The 18,517-nt window shown below is 44.9% G+C and overlaps 1 protein-coding gene across 5 annotated transcripts in view; it reads right to left on the bottom strand.

Annotated features, from left to right (window-relative positions):
* The window catches only part of CAMSAP1 (calmodulin regulated spectrin associated protein 1), a 66,173-nt gene that overhangs the window by 33,099 nt on the left and 14,557 nt on the right, over positions 1-18,517 (bottom strand). For 2 of the 5 annotated variants that reach the window (XM_060270418.1, XM_060270419.1), the window contains exons 1-2: positions 14,703-15,369; positions 13,881-14,043 (exon numbers count right to left, since the gene is read on the bottom strand). In XM_060270418.1, coding sequence (XP_060126401.1) covers positions 13,881-14,043; positions 14,703-14,768 — 229 coding nt within the window. In that variant the 5' untranslated portion in view covers positions 14,769-15,369. Of the gene's footprint in view, positions 1-13,880; positions 14,044-14,702; positions 15,370-15,780; positions 15,843-16,222; positions 16,648-18,517 lie in introns of those variants that run through there. The other 3 variants (XM_035113417.2, XM_035113418.2, XM_035113419.2) reach the window with 3 other exon arrangements.

Genomic DNA, 18,517 nt, shown 5'->3' with positions numbered 1-18,517 from the left:
TATATCTTGGGAACAGTGCAGCCACTGCCCAAAGGAGACCAGGTGCTCAACTTTCTGATGCCAAATACATAATAGATGACAGAAAACTAAATGATATCTGAGATGAGGTGTTGGAGCATGAGCTGACAGAGGCAGATTGGAGACAAGAAGCATGAAATCCAGCAGCTGGAGCAAGAGCTGCGTAAGTGGCAGGTGCTGGTGGACAGTATAACAGGAATGAGTTCCCCTGATTTTGATAACCAGACATTGACTGTGTTGCGTGAAAGGATGGTGCGTTGTCTTAGGCACTCCTGGGAGATCACACTTGGCAGAGCCACCAAAGACAATCAGATTGATGTGGATCTAGCACTGCAGGGGCCAGCCTGGAAAATATCCCGCAAGCAAGGCGTCATCCAGTAGTGATGTTTAGAAGCAAGAGCTGGACCATAAAGAAGGCTGATCGCCGAAGAATTGATCCTTTTGAATTATGGTGCTGGAGGAGACTCTTGAGAATCTCATGGACTGCAAGAAGATCAAACCTATCCATTCTAAAATCAGCCCTGAGTGCTCACTGGAAGGACAGATTGTGAAGCTGAGACTCCAATGCTTTGGCCACCTCATGAGAAGAGAAGACTCCCTGGAAAAGACCCTGATGTTGGGAAAGATGGAGGGCACAAGGAGAAGGGGACGACAGAGGACGAGATGGTTGGACAGTGTTCTCAAAGCTACGAACATGAGTCTGACCAAACCGCGGGAGGCAGTGCAAGACAGGAGTGCCTGGCGTGCTCTGGTCCATGGGGTCACAAAGAGTCGGACACGACTAAACAACAACAAGGCATCATCAAGCTGAAAAACAATGGTGACTTTTTCCTGGCAAATGAAGACCAGAGACCCATTTATGTGGATGGACACCCTGTGTTTTGTGGCAGCAAATGGAAACTCAGAAGTAACTTGATGGTGGAGATTGCTAGCTTGCGCTTTGTCTTCCTCATCAGCCAAGACCTGATTGTGCTTATTAAGGCAGAGGATGCCCAAACCAAAGGCACCAGTGGGCCTGTGTGTGGCTTTTCACACCCCACTCCTTTTGCCAGCAGAGACCACCACGCTTTCTGATGACGATGATGCAGCTTCAAAGATCTTGCCCTTTCCTAGGCTAGGACTGAAACTTCTTGGGGGCCTTTTCTTTTGCAGAGGAGGAGGAGCTCTGCTTCATCAATCAGCAGATCTATGTATGATAAAATAGGTGTAGCTATTGTCCTTGATTCTCTTTGGAACAGAGTGACAAAAACTTTTATGGAGAATGAGCTAATAAAATAGTTGTGAATCTTTTTTCCCCTTTTTTAACCCACCTTAGGGTCCAGGTAAGGAGGGACCACAGCACTACCTCTTTCATAATGGTAGGCATTGTTCCCTCTCACAATGAGCATCCAGTCAATCCCTCTTAATTAGCTATTACAAACCATGATAAACAAAGAGTCAAATGACATGTGGTAAACCTAACCCCTACCAAGTGTCCTGTCCACATTATCAGGCTGTAAAAGCTCGAACTTCAGAACAAGGCAGTGATTTCAGGAGAAGTGCTCATCTTCCTCTTGCCAAGGATACCTTTAGTCCAATTATGCTTTCACCCACTGAGCACAGCACTTTATTGCATCAAGTTTATCATTCCATTGGCCCAGAAAATGATAAAGCCGATCTGACTGATCTGGGCTTTGATTGGAATTCAGCAGCTTTCTGTTATTACTTCTTCTAGAGCTACTATTTGCCGTTTCAGAGCACACATTCCAGAAAATGCTTCATGTTTTTCAATAGTCATTGACATTCCAAGAATCCCAGCACTCATGACCTTCTGAAGGTACATGCATGCACACCCAATGACCCCTTGAGGGTCACAAGCCCAGCTGAATATCCTAGGGTTTTCCCCAGGATACCATATTTTACATATACTGTACAGACATAATTTATATTATCATTACCCTGAAGGGAAATGATGCACCATTACCAAACGGACGGATTATGCCCTAGAGAGCTGTAGTGGAACAGGAAATAATTACTATATGCTTCCATAAAGTCCAAAGTAGGAGAAAATGCAGGCAAAGACTACAAGTGCTTCTAGATGGAGGTTCACTCTGAAAATCATTGAGGGAATGACTACTGCTGATTGAAATGTTAGAGTCAGATCTAACAAGATTGATACCAGTTATGGAAACCACAAGGAGGGAAAGTGTTCTTCTGCTCAAATCCTGCTTGCTGGTTTCCCTCAGGCATCTGTTCAGTCACTGTGAGAGCAGGATGCTGAACAAAATGGGCCATTGGCCTGATCCAGCAGGATTTTCTTATGCTGCTGACATAATCCACAAGCTGTATTGCTGAAAATTTCTGAACAAAATTTCTTTATGAGAGACTCACCACCTTCAAGTCTACCAATGCAGGGCTCATTCAAGAATAGGAAGCTGCTGCTTGAGGACCTTTTATACATTTTTTCATCCTTCTCAGATTATTTTTATTAGTGTTTAGTTGCTATAAGCTTCCCAGGAATAATTACAATGCAAAAGCACCAGTGAGTTACATTTGTTTTCAGAAACTGCTATATACATAAAACTATTAGCTTCTTAGTTTCACCCAATTCTCATGAAAGTACTACAACAACAATGCATGACAATATCCATACTATTCCAAAATCCCAAGGAAGTTGCAGTTTTGAGTTTTACGAATTCTAGTTACGGTACTAAAACTTTATTTCAAGTTATATATTTTTTTACTCCTACCAATATATTTCAAAAGTAGTTTTCAGCATTAACAAAGATTTGTAAAGTTTTCAAATCTATTCAGTTGTTTTATAAACAAGGAAAATAAAGAGATGGGAAGTACCTAATCAATATTACCCCAAGTTTTCCTGTGTCTGTGCAAAATCAGCAACCTACAATACTACCTAGTATTACCTGACCACTCAGCTCAATAGCTATTATTTTAATATATTGTCAGATTGGTAATAACACTTTTGTTGCAATTGCAAGTTTTAAATTATTATGCACTTTACTCTGCATCTCCACATTAGTAAAGGAAAGGTGGCATTTTTCCATCTCCGCCGCATCAAGCAGTTGGTCCCTTACCTCTCTCGCCCCGATCTGGCCACAGTGATCCATGCGATGATCACCTCCAGGCTTGACTATTGTAACTCGCTCTACGCAGGGTTGCCCTTAAAGCTGACCCAGAAACTCCAGCGGGTGCAGAATGCCGCGGCGGGGCTCCTTACAGGGTCCCGGCCGCGGGATCACATTCATCCAGTGCTTTACCAGCTGCACTGGCTCCCGGTGGAGTACAGGATCAGGTTTAAGGTGCTGGTTTTGACCTTTAAAGCCCTATGCGACTTGGGACCCTCGTACCTACGGGACCGCCTCTCCTGGTATGCCCCGCGGAGGACCTTAAGGTCCACAAATAATATTCTGGAGATCCCGAGTCATAAGATGGCTAGATTGGCCTCTACTAGAGCCAGGGCCTTTTCAGTACTGGCCCCAACCTGGTGGAATGCTCTTGCCCAGGAGACCAGGGCCCTGCGGGATTTGTCATCTTTCCGCAGGGCCTGCAAGACAGAGCTGTTCCGCCTGGCCTTTGGGTTAGACTCAGCCTGACCCCTGTGTTTTCCTCCCTCATGGCATGGATTTATGGCCTACTTGAAATGAGGCTGCACTTTAAATTTTAATACTGTATTTTAATCTGTATTTTAATTAATTGTTTTTATGTTTTATTGTAATTCTGTTAGTGTTAGCCCCCCTGAGCCCGGTTTTTGACTGGGGAGGGTGGGGTATAAATAAAATTTTATTATTATTATTATTATTATTATTATTATTATTATTATTATAATATAATGCTATGTTTCATTGTGAGTTGCCTAGAATGCTTGCTATCAGGTAGAATGATGGCACATAAATGTTTTAAATAAGTGCTAACAGTGTAGTTGTAACCTTATCTACTCAGAAGTAATTCAACGGGGCTTTCTCCTAGATAAGTGGAGTTAGGATTGCAGCTTAAAAAAAAAAACAGTTCTCCATACAAGAGATGTAACAATCCAAATGTACTAGGTTTCACACAGAATTGTGTTTCACACAGAATTGAAGAGAAGCCATGTGGTAATGAATGAAGCACAACTCTACACAGGGCTTGAGGGGGGGTAAGTGGCTGGAAATATAATGTTAAGCAGTGGAACAGAAAGTCACTTGAGCAAATGAAGCACCCCTGGTATAGCAATTAATTTATCTAGTCCATATTGTCCATATTATGCATTATTCACATGGTCAGGATACTACCTCATTTTACCACATTAGTAAAGGAAATGAGCCTCAGTAAGTTACTTGATTTTATTTTATTTTAAGCTTGAAAATAGTTTCCGTTTTTACAGTTTTACTTCTCAAGCTATGAGCGGCATCCCATACAAAAATACAAATACAAAACAAGACTGCAGACTAAACACATATCAGTGTCTCGAGCTGAGTATTTTGATGTTACATTCAAATAACAGTACACAGTCCAAAAATGCTGATCACATTATGACTGAATGATGCATTAGAATAATACATTCTTCCCTTTCCCTAACACTGTGGCGGCTGGCTGACTGGGACAGGAGCCGCGGGGTGGCAGTGAGAGTAGCCTTCCCCACCCAGCCATGTAGAGATGACCCGCCTTCCTTAGGCCAGCTTGGAAGACAGACACCCGCTGTAGCATTGGAGAAGGGGAAGAAGAGGGAGGGTGCAAGCTTCACCTGACAGAGGGAGAATAGGAGAAGGCAGCAACAGAGGTATCACTCCTGCTGCTGCCTTGTGCAATGAGAGGGTCACATGGTTATTTGGAGTCAGGCCTACACTGAACTGCAGAAGCTGTGGGAACTGTTTAGGAAGCTGGAGCAGCAGAACAAGCAGCTCTGTATTTGCAGTGTCGGCGGGGCTTCAGGCAGCAACCCCAATCCACAGTGGCGGAGGCCTCCACTGTCACCTTTGCTGATGCTCTCCGCCGCCACCAGGAGCAGTCCGCTAATTCTGGGGCTCGAGAGTCGCTGCCTTGGCCCCAACAAAACTGGGCCCAGATGGCCTCCACTGAGTGAGAAAAAAAGGAAGAGGAAGTGGTTGACACCGCAGATGTTTCAGCAGGAAGGGGAGCCACTGAAGCCCAATGAGCTGGAATGGAAGCACTAAAAGCCATGCATCTTCTAGTACCCGAATACCCCACCAACCAGGTGATTCGCAGGACAGGGCAGCAGCGAAAGAGGCATGTCTTTTGGTGCCATGTCAGCCAGGTGGAGATGTTAGGCGCCAAACAATGGCACCTGGACATCTCCACCGCCTCACAAAATGTGATTGGTGCCTGGCTAATTACAAATGCTGGTTCCCTTGAATTAGAAACAAGCAGCATGAAAATGTTTCACCCAGAAACAAGCCTAAGGGCAAGCGCAAACAAGTTTTTTGCATCCAAATAATGGCATCTTATTCTAATTGCCCAATTACATGGAAAGTCAATGTTCCAGGTGAGCACAGATATCTATGTTTGCTCCTTAATAATAATAATAATAATAATAATAATAATAATAATTTATTATTTATACCCTGCCCATCTGACTGGGTTTCCCCAGCAACTCTGGGCAGCTTCCTCCTATCATGCACACTGGAGATAATGTAATACTGTATATTGGTTCTGATAATAAGTTGAAAGCTACCAGTCTCCAGTTCCAATCTTACCGCTTAGGCAAATCTTAGGTAAATCCTAGCTATCACCTTTTATACTAAGAATAATTCTGGCTTACCTCAGACTATCACAGTAAAATTACAAAGTTGTGAACATAAAGCACTTTGATAACAAAGAAAATATTCTTCAATAAATCAAATGCATGTAAAATGCTGGATTATAGGATGGCATGCATTCGCATCAGTCCCAAGTTAGACAGCTTTGCTAAACCATGATACAGGACCCTTAACTAAATATACTAAAAAACAGTAGATGAAGCCCACAAGATCGCCTTTAAAAACCAATCAATTTTCAGCCAAGAACTATATATTCTACAGTTTTTAGACATCTGTCAAGCACATTTTGTCTTCATGCTAATTCTTTATTGCTACTGACAATGTTAAAAGCCTAATAAACATTTGAAGAGTGAAGTGTTATCAGGTCCAATTCATTGTTTGAGCAGAACCAAGTAAAGCAAACTGCATCTACCTGATTTAGAAAGACAACAAAGAAACTTCATTTGTATCCTGGATTAAATTCTCTTTCCCCTTTTAATATAAGTAGAATGATAATCCAACTGGTATAAAGTAAGGATCAAAAGACCTATAGATCACAGTTTCTAAAAACAAACAATTCTCCTGCTCTACCATCTACAGACAGCAGCCACCACCCGGGGGCAGCTCTTTTTTATATTTCCCATTTTTTTCATAAAACAAAATCTCATCTCCTACCAAGAATCCAAAACAATAGATTGCACAGACAAGTGTTGCAAAGAGTACAACTGTGATTAGAAGAGCCTTCCAATAAGCACTGTAGTCCATGTGACCTAAAATCTAATTCTTACTTTAAACGTCTTGTTGTTCACATTCATCTGTGTTGAAACAATGGAGTGCACCCAAACCTCTGTGTTAGCAGCACCTAAGTGACCTCTCCAGGGTGCACAAGCCTGGACATTGTCTATGGAAGTCCTGGGCACCCCAGCCCTCAGCCTCACTGATGTGGTCCAAAAAGAGAGAGAACAATACGTTTGGCACCAGCCTAGCTTCAGGAGTTGCTGGAAGGAGGCATACAAGGTGCTATCCAACCTTCTTAGGGACTGCACTTCAGATTTGTGTAGGTTTAACTTCTTACTGTTTCTTCTCTTGAAGATATCCCGCAAGACAGCAGAGGTCTAGGATCCAAGTTTTCCTTCTCCTAGATGGGCTACCTTCCCAGGTTGAAGAGCCCCATCTGCTCCTCACTTCCCTCTACAGCACATGTAGAAACAGCCTTGTTAACCGTTGGACCCACTATTGCTCTCATCTGCTCAATCCACTAGAGCCTGTCCCTAACTCACTCATTGGCTACTCTCACGTGGTTTAGCTAGCCAGTTGAAGTGATTCCTGGAGTGTGTCCATTGTCACATGCTGACAGCTTCTAGGAGCCACAGGTGAGAGCTGAGTACAGGGTGGGGACCAAAGGTGAACAAACTACCCCAGAAAGAACATGGCATGTCTCCCACCATAGACACCCCTTCCCCTAACATCCCATATACCCTATGCACACTTTAAACTAGACCGTGTGAAAACCAATGAGCTGAAACTCAGAATATATGGTTTAAATAAAGTCCCAACCTGAATTCACTAACTCAGATTTCCACAAACACTTCTACTCTCATTTTCTGAAGTAGCCAACCAGGATAATGGAGCCAAAAACTGCAAGCCTATACACTTATATGTGAGTTAAGTCTATTTCTTCAATGAGACTCTAAGCAAATACTGTATGCATAGCTTGTTTAAAAAGAAATACTTGTGATGAATATCATGCAAGCACTATCACTAGCTGAAATAAGATGCAGCCAATGTGTGGCTTTCCAGAAGCTGTAGGGACTAAAAAAATCACATCATACCTGACCACTAGCTATGCAGACGACGGTTAGTGGGACCTGGAGTCTATTAACATCTAGAGAAGCCTTTCTCACCCTTGGGTCCCTAGATGTTGTCAGACTACAACTCCTGGATAGCATGGCCAGTGGTAGTGGATGATGGGAGTTGTAGTTCAATAATACTGGGGACCAAAGGTTGAGAAAGACTGATCGAGGGAGTTAACATGTAGGCAGCAACCGTTTTAGGCATGTCTGATATGTGTGCGAGCATAAACATGTGCATTGCGCCAAAACTGGAACTGAGGTGAAAAAGTCACAAAAGGGGGCAAAACAGGACAGTGGCAGAGTGGGGTGTTTACAAGATGTTTCAATGGTGTTTCAAATATAGACAATTTCACTTAAACGCACGGTCCCTTGGAACATAACCCCCACATAAATTGGGAGTTGCTTGTACTTACTGCACTAAAAGATACTTAGATTGTAGCAATTAATAGGGTTTTGCCATGAGGCTTTAAAAAAACCGTGTTAATCAAAAATGTAGTAAGCAAGAGGGGGAAGCAACATAGCAGTTCAGAGCAATAAATGAAGTACTTAAAGTTGGATAAACATAGAGTTTGCATTTATTATTATTTTGCAACCTCAGGTTATACACAACAGGGATACACTGCAACATGTGGTGTTAGCCTCACTCTATAATGCATTTTAAAATTTGTACCTTATCCAACAGCTCTATTTCCAAGTGAAATTGTTCTCACTGCATCTGCACAAGAGACACTACAGCATAATTCACTTTTGCAATTGGGGGTGGGGAAGTTTATTGGGTTGTTCTTGTTTTTATTTTGATTATGTATTTTGTGGTTTTATATTATGATTTTATCCTGTGAACCGCCCTGACACCTGTGAGTATAGGGCGGTATACAAATTTAATAAATAACAACAATTTCTGGGGATTGTCAGTGATCCCCTGGTTTGCTTCTCCAACTTTCTGTCTTTTCCCAGGCTTTGCTTTCCTTCTGCAGGAAGTCTACATTTCCTACAGTAGAAAGCAAAGTATAATATTCCTAAACCTGCAAGTGTATCATAATTAAGAAAAAATACTGGCCAGAATGACATCATTCAGATCAAGTAAGTAGTTCTCATAAAAGCAGCCAAAGGCCAAGCATCATTTCTGCCTTCATCAAATAGTTCAACAGTGTGATGCAGCAGCAAAAATAAATTAATGCTATTCTAGGCTACATCAACAGAAGTCCAGATCAAGGGAAGTAATAGTACCACTATTCTGCCTTGGTCAGACCACACATGGAGTACTGTGTCCAATTCTAGGCACAACAATTTAAGAAGTATGATGACAAGCTGGATCGTATGCAGAGGTGGCCAACCAAGATGATCAAAGGTCTAGAAACCAAGGCTTATGAGGAATGGTTGTGGGAATTGACTATATTCAGCCTGGAGAAGATGAGACTGAGAGGAGATATGATAGCCATCTTCAACTATCTCAAGGGCTGTCATATGCAAGATGGAGCAAACTCAGAGTGAATAAAAATCAATGGTTGTTTTTTTAAAGGTTTTTTAAAAAAAATTTAAATCGGATTTTTAAAATAAAATGCTTTTGGAGGAAAAATATTTCTAAAGATAGTTTTCTATAAGTTACATTATAGTCCAAAGGCGATTAATCAAGAAATAAGGATTTGTTTTCAGTTTTTCATGTGTGCTTATATATATATATATATATATATATATATATATATATATATATATATATATAGAAAAATTGTTTAACCACATCAGTTAACAAACATGGATACATATGCTATAATGTTATTGTTTTAGTTAAATAAATTGTTTAAATTGTTATTAATGAAATTATTATTTTTCTCCTTCCAATAAAGTAAAGCAGAAAAGTTGTCCCAATATAAACAATTAACTTATTAAACTAATTAATTAATTAACCAATTAATTTCATAATTATTCTTCTGTTCCAGAGGATAGGACCCATATCAAGGGCTTCAAGTTACAAGGAAGAAAATTCTGACTAAACATCAGGAAGAATATTCTGACTGTAAGAGCTGTTTGACGGTGGAACAAACTCCCTTAGGAGGTGGTGAACTCTCCTTCTTCAGAGGTTTTTAAGTAGAGGTTGGATCTCAATGCAGTTGAGATTTCTGCATTGTAAGGGGTTGAACTAGATACCTTTGGGGTCTCTTCCAACTCTACAATTCTATGATTCTATAATTCAGCCTAAACTAAACTAAACTTAAGCCTCACATTTTAGTTGAGATTTAGAACTAAAGTGTTTCAGGTGCTTTCAAAGAGTACAATATAGTACAGTGGTTCTCCCTTAACGAACATTTTGGTTTTCGAATGCCATAAACCCGGAAGTAAATGCTTCAGTTTTTGAACATGACTCTGAAGTTGAACATGCCACATGGCTTCTGCTGAGTGCAAGATCCTGAGGCCTAGCTGTTGGCTATTGAGCTTTCGGGTTTCAAACATTTCAGAACTCGAACAGTCTTCCAGAATGGATTACGTTCGAAAACTGAGGTACCACTGTACTGATTTTGGGGGTTGGGGCTGCTATATACCACCTATTGCAGTGAAAAGGTCCTTCTAAAATGCCTTACAAATTTAAATATTAGTAATGCAAAGAGGTTTAAGCTACAATAAGAGAGAACCAATCAAAGCAACTTAAAACTCCATAAAACTTAACTACTAAAATAGAAACACCACCATTATCAAGAGACAGGTCAATTTTATCTCCCAAAAGACAGCATAAATGTTTTCGTTTTGTCAGATTTACTAAAAGCTTCAGCAGAATGGGCCTCTCTTGAGGTGCTCCACAGGAAAGGCACCACCAAAGAGAAGGTTCAGCTCTTCAAGGGAAATGATAAATCTGGCTTCAAATACTTAAGGAAACTGAAATAAGGCCTCACCTGAAGATGGCATTACAAACATTTCCATCTCCTTTCTTTCACTCCACCAAGTGCTGGTGCCCTTTGTGACACTGTGCTGTCTAGCATAAGCGGAACCCATGCCTTACAAATTGGTTAGATGAGATGAAGCATATATGAAATCAGATTAATATGCCTTGTATACAATTGACATTTTTGACAGGTATGATCATTTTGAGGCAATACTGTATTACCAGGTATTCTGAGAAGCAATCCAAATCATTTAAGGACTAGAAGGACTGGAAGGCTTCTCATTTGTATTAGAGGAAAACACTGAAATTTAAAGTTATTAACCTGCTTATGGCTGGTTTCATATGCAAAACACAGGAAAATTAGCCTAACCTCTATGCCTGTTTACAGAATTAGTAGACTTTTTTAAAGGTGAGGAAATCAATTAAGGGAATCTGACATTAATATTGAAGCCAAGTATGGTTATGTCTAGAACTTGCCATCACACATGACTGCCCAAGCCTAGTTCCCATGAAGGTTTTAAACAAACATACCGTGTTTCCCCTATTTTTAGACGTAGTCATAATATAAGCCATAGCAGGATTTTAAGCGTTTAGGAAATATAAGCCATACCCCGAAAATAAGCCATACTCCGCGGAGCGAGACCGCTGAGTGCCCCAGCCAGCCAGTGGGACCCAGCACGCTGGCAAGAGGAGGAGAAGCAGAGAAAGAAGTCACAGCGAAGAGGGATGTCTGGCAAGCGGCGTGGGCTGCCGCCGAACAGGGCCACCGAGGGGGAGGCAAGGGTGTGCGCGGATCCTCCGGGGCCCCCGCAGGCAGAGCTCAGTGCCGGACCTTGCGCTGGACTCCTGAGGGGGGGAAGGAGAGGGGGCGCGAGAGTCACACTGCTTTTTGGCGGATGCCGCTGCGCGAAGCAGCTTTCCGCGTCTCGGGATGGAGTTGCGGGCGAAGAGGCGAACAATGTGAGGCTCGAGGTAGGCAAGACGGAGGGGTTAGGAGAACAAAAAGGCTGGGCAGCAGGCGGCTGCATGCACCGTGGCCTCGAGCGCAGGCTGGGGAAGAGGAGGCGAAGGAGGCGCGCTCAGTGGGGGTTGAGGCATGGTGGAGTGCCCCGAGCCTCTGGGAGCCGGCAGGAGGAGGAGGAGGCTTGCCGGGTCGTCACCCAGCAGCGTGCGTGGAGCGCCCCGAGCCTCTGGGATTGTTGTTGTTGCTGCTGGCTGCCGGAGGCTCGGGGTGCTCTGCGCGCGCTGCTGGGTGACGACCCGGCAAGCCTCCTCCTCCTCCTGCCGGCTCCCAGAGGCTCGGAGCACTCCACCATGCCTCAGCCCCCACCGCACTGAGCGCGCCTCCTTCGCCTCCTCTTCCCCAGCCTGCGCTTGAGGCTGTGACGCCAGGGACGAGCGTGCACTCCTCTCGCTGCTGCTGCTGTCCGGGAGAGTGACGAAGCTGAGCGAGATTCCCCCCCCCAGTCCCGTTCCCGGTCCCGGTCCCATGGGGAGGCCTGACATCACCGGGGCCGGAATATGCCCCCCGCTGCCTCTGGCTTCAGCCCCTGCACGCCTTCTCCCGGGGAGCCTCGGCGCGGCGCTTTGCAGGCGGCCCCGGCGGGAAGCCTGCAGCTACGGCGGCGAAGGCGCCTTGTGTGGAGACCCGACCTACCGGGCCATTTGCACGCGCCGCAGACGGGAGCGCATCAATTCCCGCAGGTTGCGTGTGCTCGCCCTGCCTGCTCTCTCCGCAGCCCAGAACCGGCGGCTGCTGCAGTGCAGAACGCTTCGAGAGCCCAGCAGCGCCGCGGAGCAGAGAGCCTGCGAGGAGGGAGAAGGAGCAGTAAGAGAAGGAGGAGGAGGACTCCTCTGTGCTGCTTGGCGGTGGCACATTAGCAGCACGGTCATGGACACCCCGGGATAGGGGCCCTTCCTGACAGGGTGGCTGCGGCCCCTCAGCGCAAGCTGAGACCCAGTGTCGACGGGGTGCCCCCTCCCCAGCCCAGCCTGCTCCATCTGAACGCGGGGAGGGAGGGAAGGCATGGGCGTATGTGTATGTGTGTGTGTGTGTGCGCACACACACGGTCCAGCCCGCCACAAGTTGTAATACTGTATTTTACAAGTACTGTAATAAAAACAGTAATAATTTTTTTTAAAAAAAAGACATCCCCTGAAAATAAGACACTGTGTGTTTTTTTGAGGGAAAAAAGTTATAAGACGGTGTCTTAAAAAGGGGGAAACACGGTAGGCCATGCAACAAATTTGCTCTACACAAAGTAGACCAGTTAGTGGCTGCACATGATACTAAGTCATTACAATATTTTATATGCAATTTTTTTTTAACCAAAGCAAGCTATTTCAAAAACCCACAAAGATGAAATTGTAGATATTTCCATTAGTGCAGTCACAGCTTGTGTTGTGATAAAATATTATTTGGCTTTGCTGCTTATTGAAATTATAGTATATTTTCATAAACAGAAGTGAACCAAAAAACTTGCTCAATGCTCCTAATCATCCCCATTCTAAAAGCTGAAAACAAACCAAAGCCATGTGATTGCAGGAATACAGTGTATTACTTAGCACTAACACAACACAAGCTAATGTTAATCCATTAAGCATATTAGAGTTTGGCAAATTAGTCAGATTAACAGGGCTATCTAATTTTCTACATGTTACATTTTGTTTCAGTTAAAAGTATAATACTGATATGCAGGCAAAATCCTGGCACAAATGACAAAAACCAAGAACTCAAAGTAGACGAAGCAGAATCTACTTTAATACAACACACTGGATGGCAATGGTGCTTCAGAAGACCGTAGGAATAAAACTAAAGTTTCAAACAAGATTTTTTTTCTATCCCATCTATTCATATTCATTTCCCACAATTTTATGCAAAGAAATGAATGCTGCCTCACTGCTATGTTCTAGAATATAGGAGCCTTGGTTAAAAAATAGATGAGTGGAATATTTACAATATGGTACAGAAGCCACATGATTCTAATTCTCTAATCAGCTATGCTCCATAAAAAGGTAGCAGCAAGGATCTACAGGATTGCCAGAATGAATCACACAATAATAAGGATTTAAGGGCCTTCAAGAGCTCAGCCTTTGTAGGTCTAGGTTCTGTGTGAGAGAGCACTATTTCATGAAACAAAAACAAAAACACAGTTATATGCACTTCTACAAACCATTCAATGAGGAAAAGGGATGCACACTGACAAGGTTCCTAGCAAGCACTTATTAATATCCTGGTATCTAAAAACATGGGAATAGGGCAAGCAGGCAAATCGGTTTGGCACATGATTGATATGTAAAACACAGATCATTTCAAATCCATTTAACAGCTGAGAGAGCAAGACAGGGAGAAAGCAAAAGGGGAGAGAGATAAAAGAATAATCACTCAATGGGGATTTTTACCTATTCCATAGGCTTTAGCACAGATCCATTGTAGATTAGCAGCTATTTTTGCTCGAGCTGAATCATAGAGCTCCAACGGAACGATCTCAGCTGCGCTATCTGTTAGAGCATCCATTTTTCTTCTGGTGCTATCCCCACCAGCACAAACATCAACATCCGCCATCTGAAACAAAAATAAAAGAAACACAGTCTAGCACTCATACACATAATAGGCTCATGTACAGTAGCAAGTACAAATTCTGTAGACCCAGAAGCACTGGGGGGGGGGTTATTGCTCTGGATTGCGCTGCAATTACAGTAAATCTTAGTCTGAATTCTTTTTCCCTTCTAATATTCATTTGATGCTCCATTTTTTATATATATGAGAGAGAACATGCTAAAGCTACTCTTTCAGCCCTACGATATGAAAGGGAACATAGAAATCACACTTGTAGTCATAGTCTTTCTCCAAACACCTCTCCAGCATGTTAACAACCTAACAATACAGACAGGTACCAGGCAAATTGTTGGAAGGAAAAACCTATTCTCATATGATTTCTCTAACAATTGAAATGAGGTGAAGGAGGCACAGCAGGGAAAGAAGGCAACAGAAGGCAGAAGGCCTAGGGTTTCCCATTCTTGTCATACCCCCATCTCTTTCCTTCATTCTACTCCTAAGAAGGATGATCGGTTAGCTGAGATGAACAGAAGCACCAGACACCCTGGAGGCAAGAGGATAAAGGGAGAGAAGTCCTTCCACCAACATCTTCCTTACCCTTCTTCACCAACACACTCTGGCACATGCCAGGGCCAAGGTAGCAAACAAAAGGTGCCTCAGCCTACCTTTTCCAGAGTGCTGCTCCCCAACAAAGACAACAAAGGACATCCCTTCAGCACCTTCTTCCTCATCTGTCACATCCTCCTTTTTTGCTGTCTCACCCGCCTCTCCCTTTTCCAAATATCTCCCTAGCTTTTTTCAGTTGCCTTCAGTTCTTCTTCCACTCTACCCAGTAACTACATATGTGTGTAGGAGTATTAAACCCAGTGCTGCCTATACACACCTGTCAATTGCCTCAACCTCTCCCCAATACATTTCCACATCTCCCTTAGTAGCCCATAAACTTCTGTTCCCCCTGCTTCTGCTCCAGTTCTCACCCCATAATGTCACTTTCACCTCCCCCTACAAAAACACACACAAAGATCCTTAACAGCCCAGTCTCTTTTCACAGCAGACACTGCCTTACCCAAATCCATGAACCTGACACCCATCAGACAATTCATTTTTGTAATAAATAGCATGGACAATAAACACAGCACAATATGATACAGTATTAATGGTGATTAAGACAGCAACACTACTGTTTAAAATCCTATCCTTTCCTACATTACGATTACTCCCTTCAACCATGTACTGCGATACTGGTCCCAACCTTTTCCTTATCCTCTTCACAGCCCATCTCTCCTGATCCTCCAGTTTCTGCCCCTCAACACACCCAGTCCTTGGCCCAAACTTCCCACTCCTACATATCAATCTACTGCCTCTCCCCCTGTAGCTCCTATTTGTCTACCACCCCCCCACACACAATAATCAACCCCCCCATTGGCCCACCCATTCCCTCAAACAGCCTCCTGCTGTCCATGTTACTGCCCCTCAACGCCGCCTACTCTTATCATACTGTAGATTTGTTATTATTATTCTTGATAAAACACCCACACAGACACCCAATCCTGATCCTCCAACCTGTACTTTTCTACGATTTTCCCATGACCTGCTACTTCCACGCACAAAAAAACAGACCCCCACCCCACCCCAGCTCCTCTCCCCCAAACTCTCACCCGTCACAACACGGCCATAAGACCCATGGCTCTCCCCCATGCACACAACAACCGGGCAAACCCCGCAGGCCCAGACAGACATTACCTCTACCCACAAGCTCCTCTGCCGCCCGCACCCATATACCCCACAACTCTCTTAACAACCACAAGCAACGTAACCAGATTTCTCCCCTCCTCCTCCCGCCCAACCCCCACCCTGCCAAAAAAATAAAAAAATCCTGGCCGGCCCGCCCACCCCACACACTTAACACGCCCCAATCCCTGCTCATCCTCAGTCGCTCACTCACGATGCTAACACAGGTTATAACACAATAACACACCCCGCTCAAAAACAGCCAGGCCCCCCTCCCCGCAGAGCCCTTCCGTCCAAGATGTCAGCTCTCCACTCCCCCCGCCCACACGCCGTGTGTCCCTCATACAAGCCGCCGCCGCCACTGCGCTCCCCCCTCCTCGTCGTCCCTCTCAGTTCTGACAGACCCAAATCATGCCGCCGCCCCCCGCCATCAGCTGCCGTGCGCCCCGCTCACCTTTTTTTCTCCTTCCGAGCCGCAGCTACTTCATGCCAACGGCGGCGCCGCCAACGCCGGACCGACCTCCCCACCCGCCGCCGCCTCACCACTCCCGCGTCGTCGGAGCCCCCACCACCACCACGTCGGCCGCACCCAGGGCCCAAGGCCTCGCGGCGGCGGCGGCGGCAAAGGGTAACCCCCGCACCCACCTACCCCCGCTGGGCAGGGGAAGGCAGGGCTGGTCTGGCAGGCGGGCGGGCGGGCGGGCTGCCTCTGTCGCCTCAGCTCAGCCTGGCTCGGCTGAGGGGGCGGGCGAGACTGAAGGAGGGGGAACGAGACCGGGGGGGGGGACGCGCACCCGCGAGGCTCGCGCGCCTCGATAAACGGAGAAGAATGAGGACGCGCATGCGCCCGCTCGCCAGGTGAAGTAGGTGTAGAGGGTGAGTGTGTGAGACAGAGAGGGGGGGGAGGGAGGGAGTGCGCGTGCGTGCGTGCGTGCGTGTGCCGCGGAGCTCCTTTCTCTCCCCGCCGCCACTCCCGACTCCCGCTACGTTCTATCCGCGAGCCGCGCTTCGGTATCTTTAATGCGCGCGCGCGCCCGGAAGGGGAGGTGGGGGGGGGAGAGAGAGTGGGTGTACGCGCTCGGGGTGGGGGTCCTCTACAGCTAAGGGTTGATTAGCTGGTAGAGAGAGGGTTTGGGTGCTATCTCTGCAACTAAGGGTTGGCTTACCTGGAGTCAGGAGGAGGAGAAAGCTAATAAATCAGGGTCACCCGCCTCCTGGGTTCGGTTATGAGCTGCAAGGTAGGCTGCTGGTGCTGATGATAAGTGGACTGTAGCATGCAACTATCCAGAGCTGTCACTGAGGTCAAGGGTGTCAGAAGCCTGTATAGTAAAGCCTGAGCAGAAAGCACAGCCACGGGAGCTCCTGCTCAAGCGAAGTCAGGACAACCATGCAGGCTGCTGGTGTTGCATACCTCAGCTTGAGAGCCTGAGCACATGCCTGCAGGCAAACAGTCTTGTATAGCTTTGCAGCAATGAGAGGAGGCCCTCTATTGAATGCTGCAAACGATGTGCCCAGGATCATGGTTGGGTGTAGCGGGGGGCAGCTGCCACCACAATCAAGAAAAATCAATACAAATCTGATGTTCTGCCCCCCCAATAAAAGTCTGCCCTCCCAACAAGAATCCTGGCTACGCCCATGCCTAGGATGCCACCAGCATAAAGACCCTAGTTCATATCACAAATATGCTGGCGTCCAGGGCAAAGCCTTTAAACCCGGTCTCAAAGAGTAGGCAGACACCCTGCAGGAGCAGACAATCCTTTGGAGTGGAACCCCAATGTTTTGACTAGGCATTGGGAACCGACCCTCCAAAGGTTCCACACCTCTGGCTTAGACACATATGCAAATACTGTATGGCAATACGTTTCAGCAAGATTTTTGTTAGAATTTTCAAGAGAGAACAACAGAAATGGCCCCCTTAGGACGTGAAGTTTCCTAACTGGGAAGAGCATATTTAAAAATAGTGTCAGTGTTTGATAAACAACATGGTTATCATGGCTCGGATATTCTAATGCAAAGCATTAGAAGAAACCCTGCAATGGATGACTGGCTTCAAAACGCCTGACATACTTTGAGAATGATGAAAATTACTCCCTTTCGCAGACTGTTAGGACAATAGATATTCCAAGCTTACGAATAATTGGCACTCTCATGTTATACTGAAATGAAATTAAAACATGCAAAGAAATATGTAAGGCTATCCTAAATATTACTCAGGCTGCAGACCTAAACCCCCTTACCTAGGAGCAGGGTAGTCTCTACTGAATTTCAGTGGGCTTACTTCTGAGGAGACAGGTATAGGATTGCGCAGTTAAATTTCTTTCAACTGCAATCCCTCCTTTAAGGTAAAAATAATTGTAATTGCAATTGTATGTATTTTTAAAATGGAAATCGCCATTGGTTTTTGTTTTAAAGATATGAGTCCAATGCATAAATTGTATCAGAATGAAGGCATTCTCAGGTATCATAATAGGGCATATGGAAGGAGGCAGTCTCTATGAACGGAGCAATTATGGATAACTGTGTTATATTGCCAGAGCCATTCCTGGTTCCGTCTCATAATTGAGTTATAATGACTGTTGTATTCCTTGGGATGTTAATGTGATCTTTCTTCCTGAAGGGCAGATTGCAAAATGAACCGGGCACAGCCATTATATTTGTGGGGGAGCAGAGTATATACATGCACACACATCCATATATTAAAAATATGTTACCAAGGTAACAACTGAATTAAAATTTTCCTTTGTATATC

This window comes from Zootoca vivipara, chromosome Z, assembly GCF_963506605.1.
Source record: "Zootoca vivipara chromosome Z, rZooViv1.1, whole genome shotgun sequence".
Taxonomy (NCBI): Eukaryota; Metazoa; Chordata; class Lepidosauria; order Squamata; family Lacertidae; genus Zootoca; species Zootoca vivipara.
Note: the sequence above shows the minus strand (reverse complement) of the source record. Positions and strands in the feature narration are given on the sequence as shown.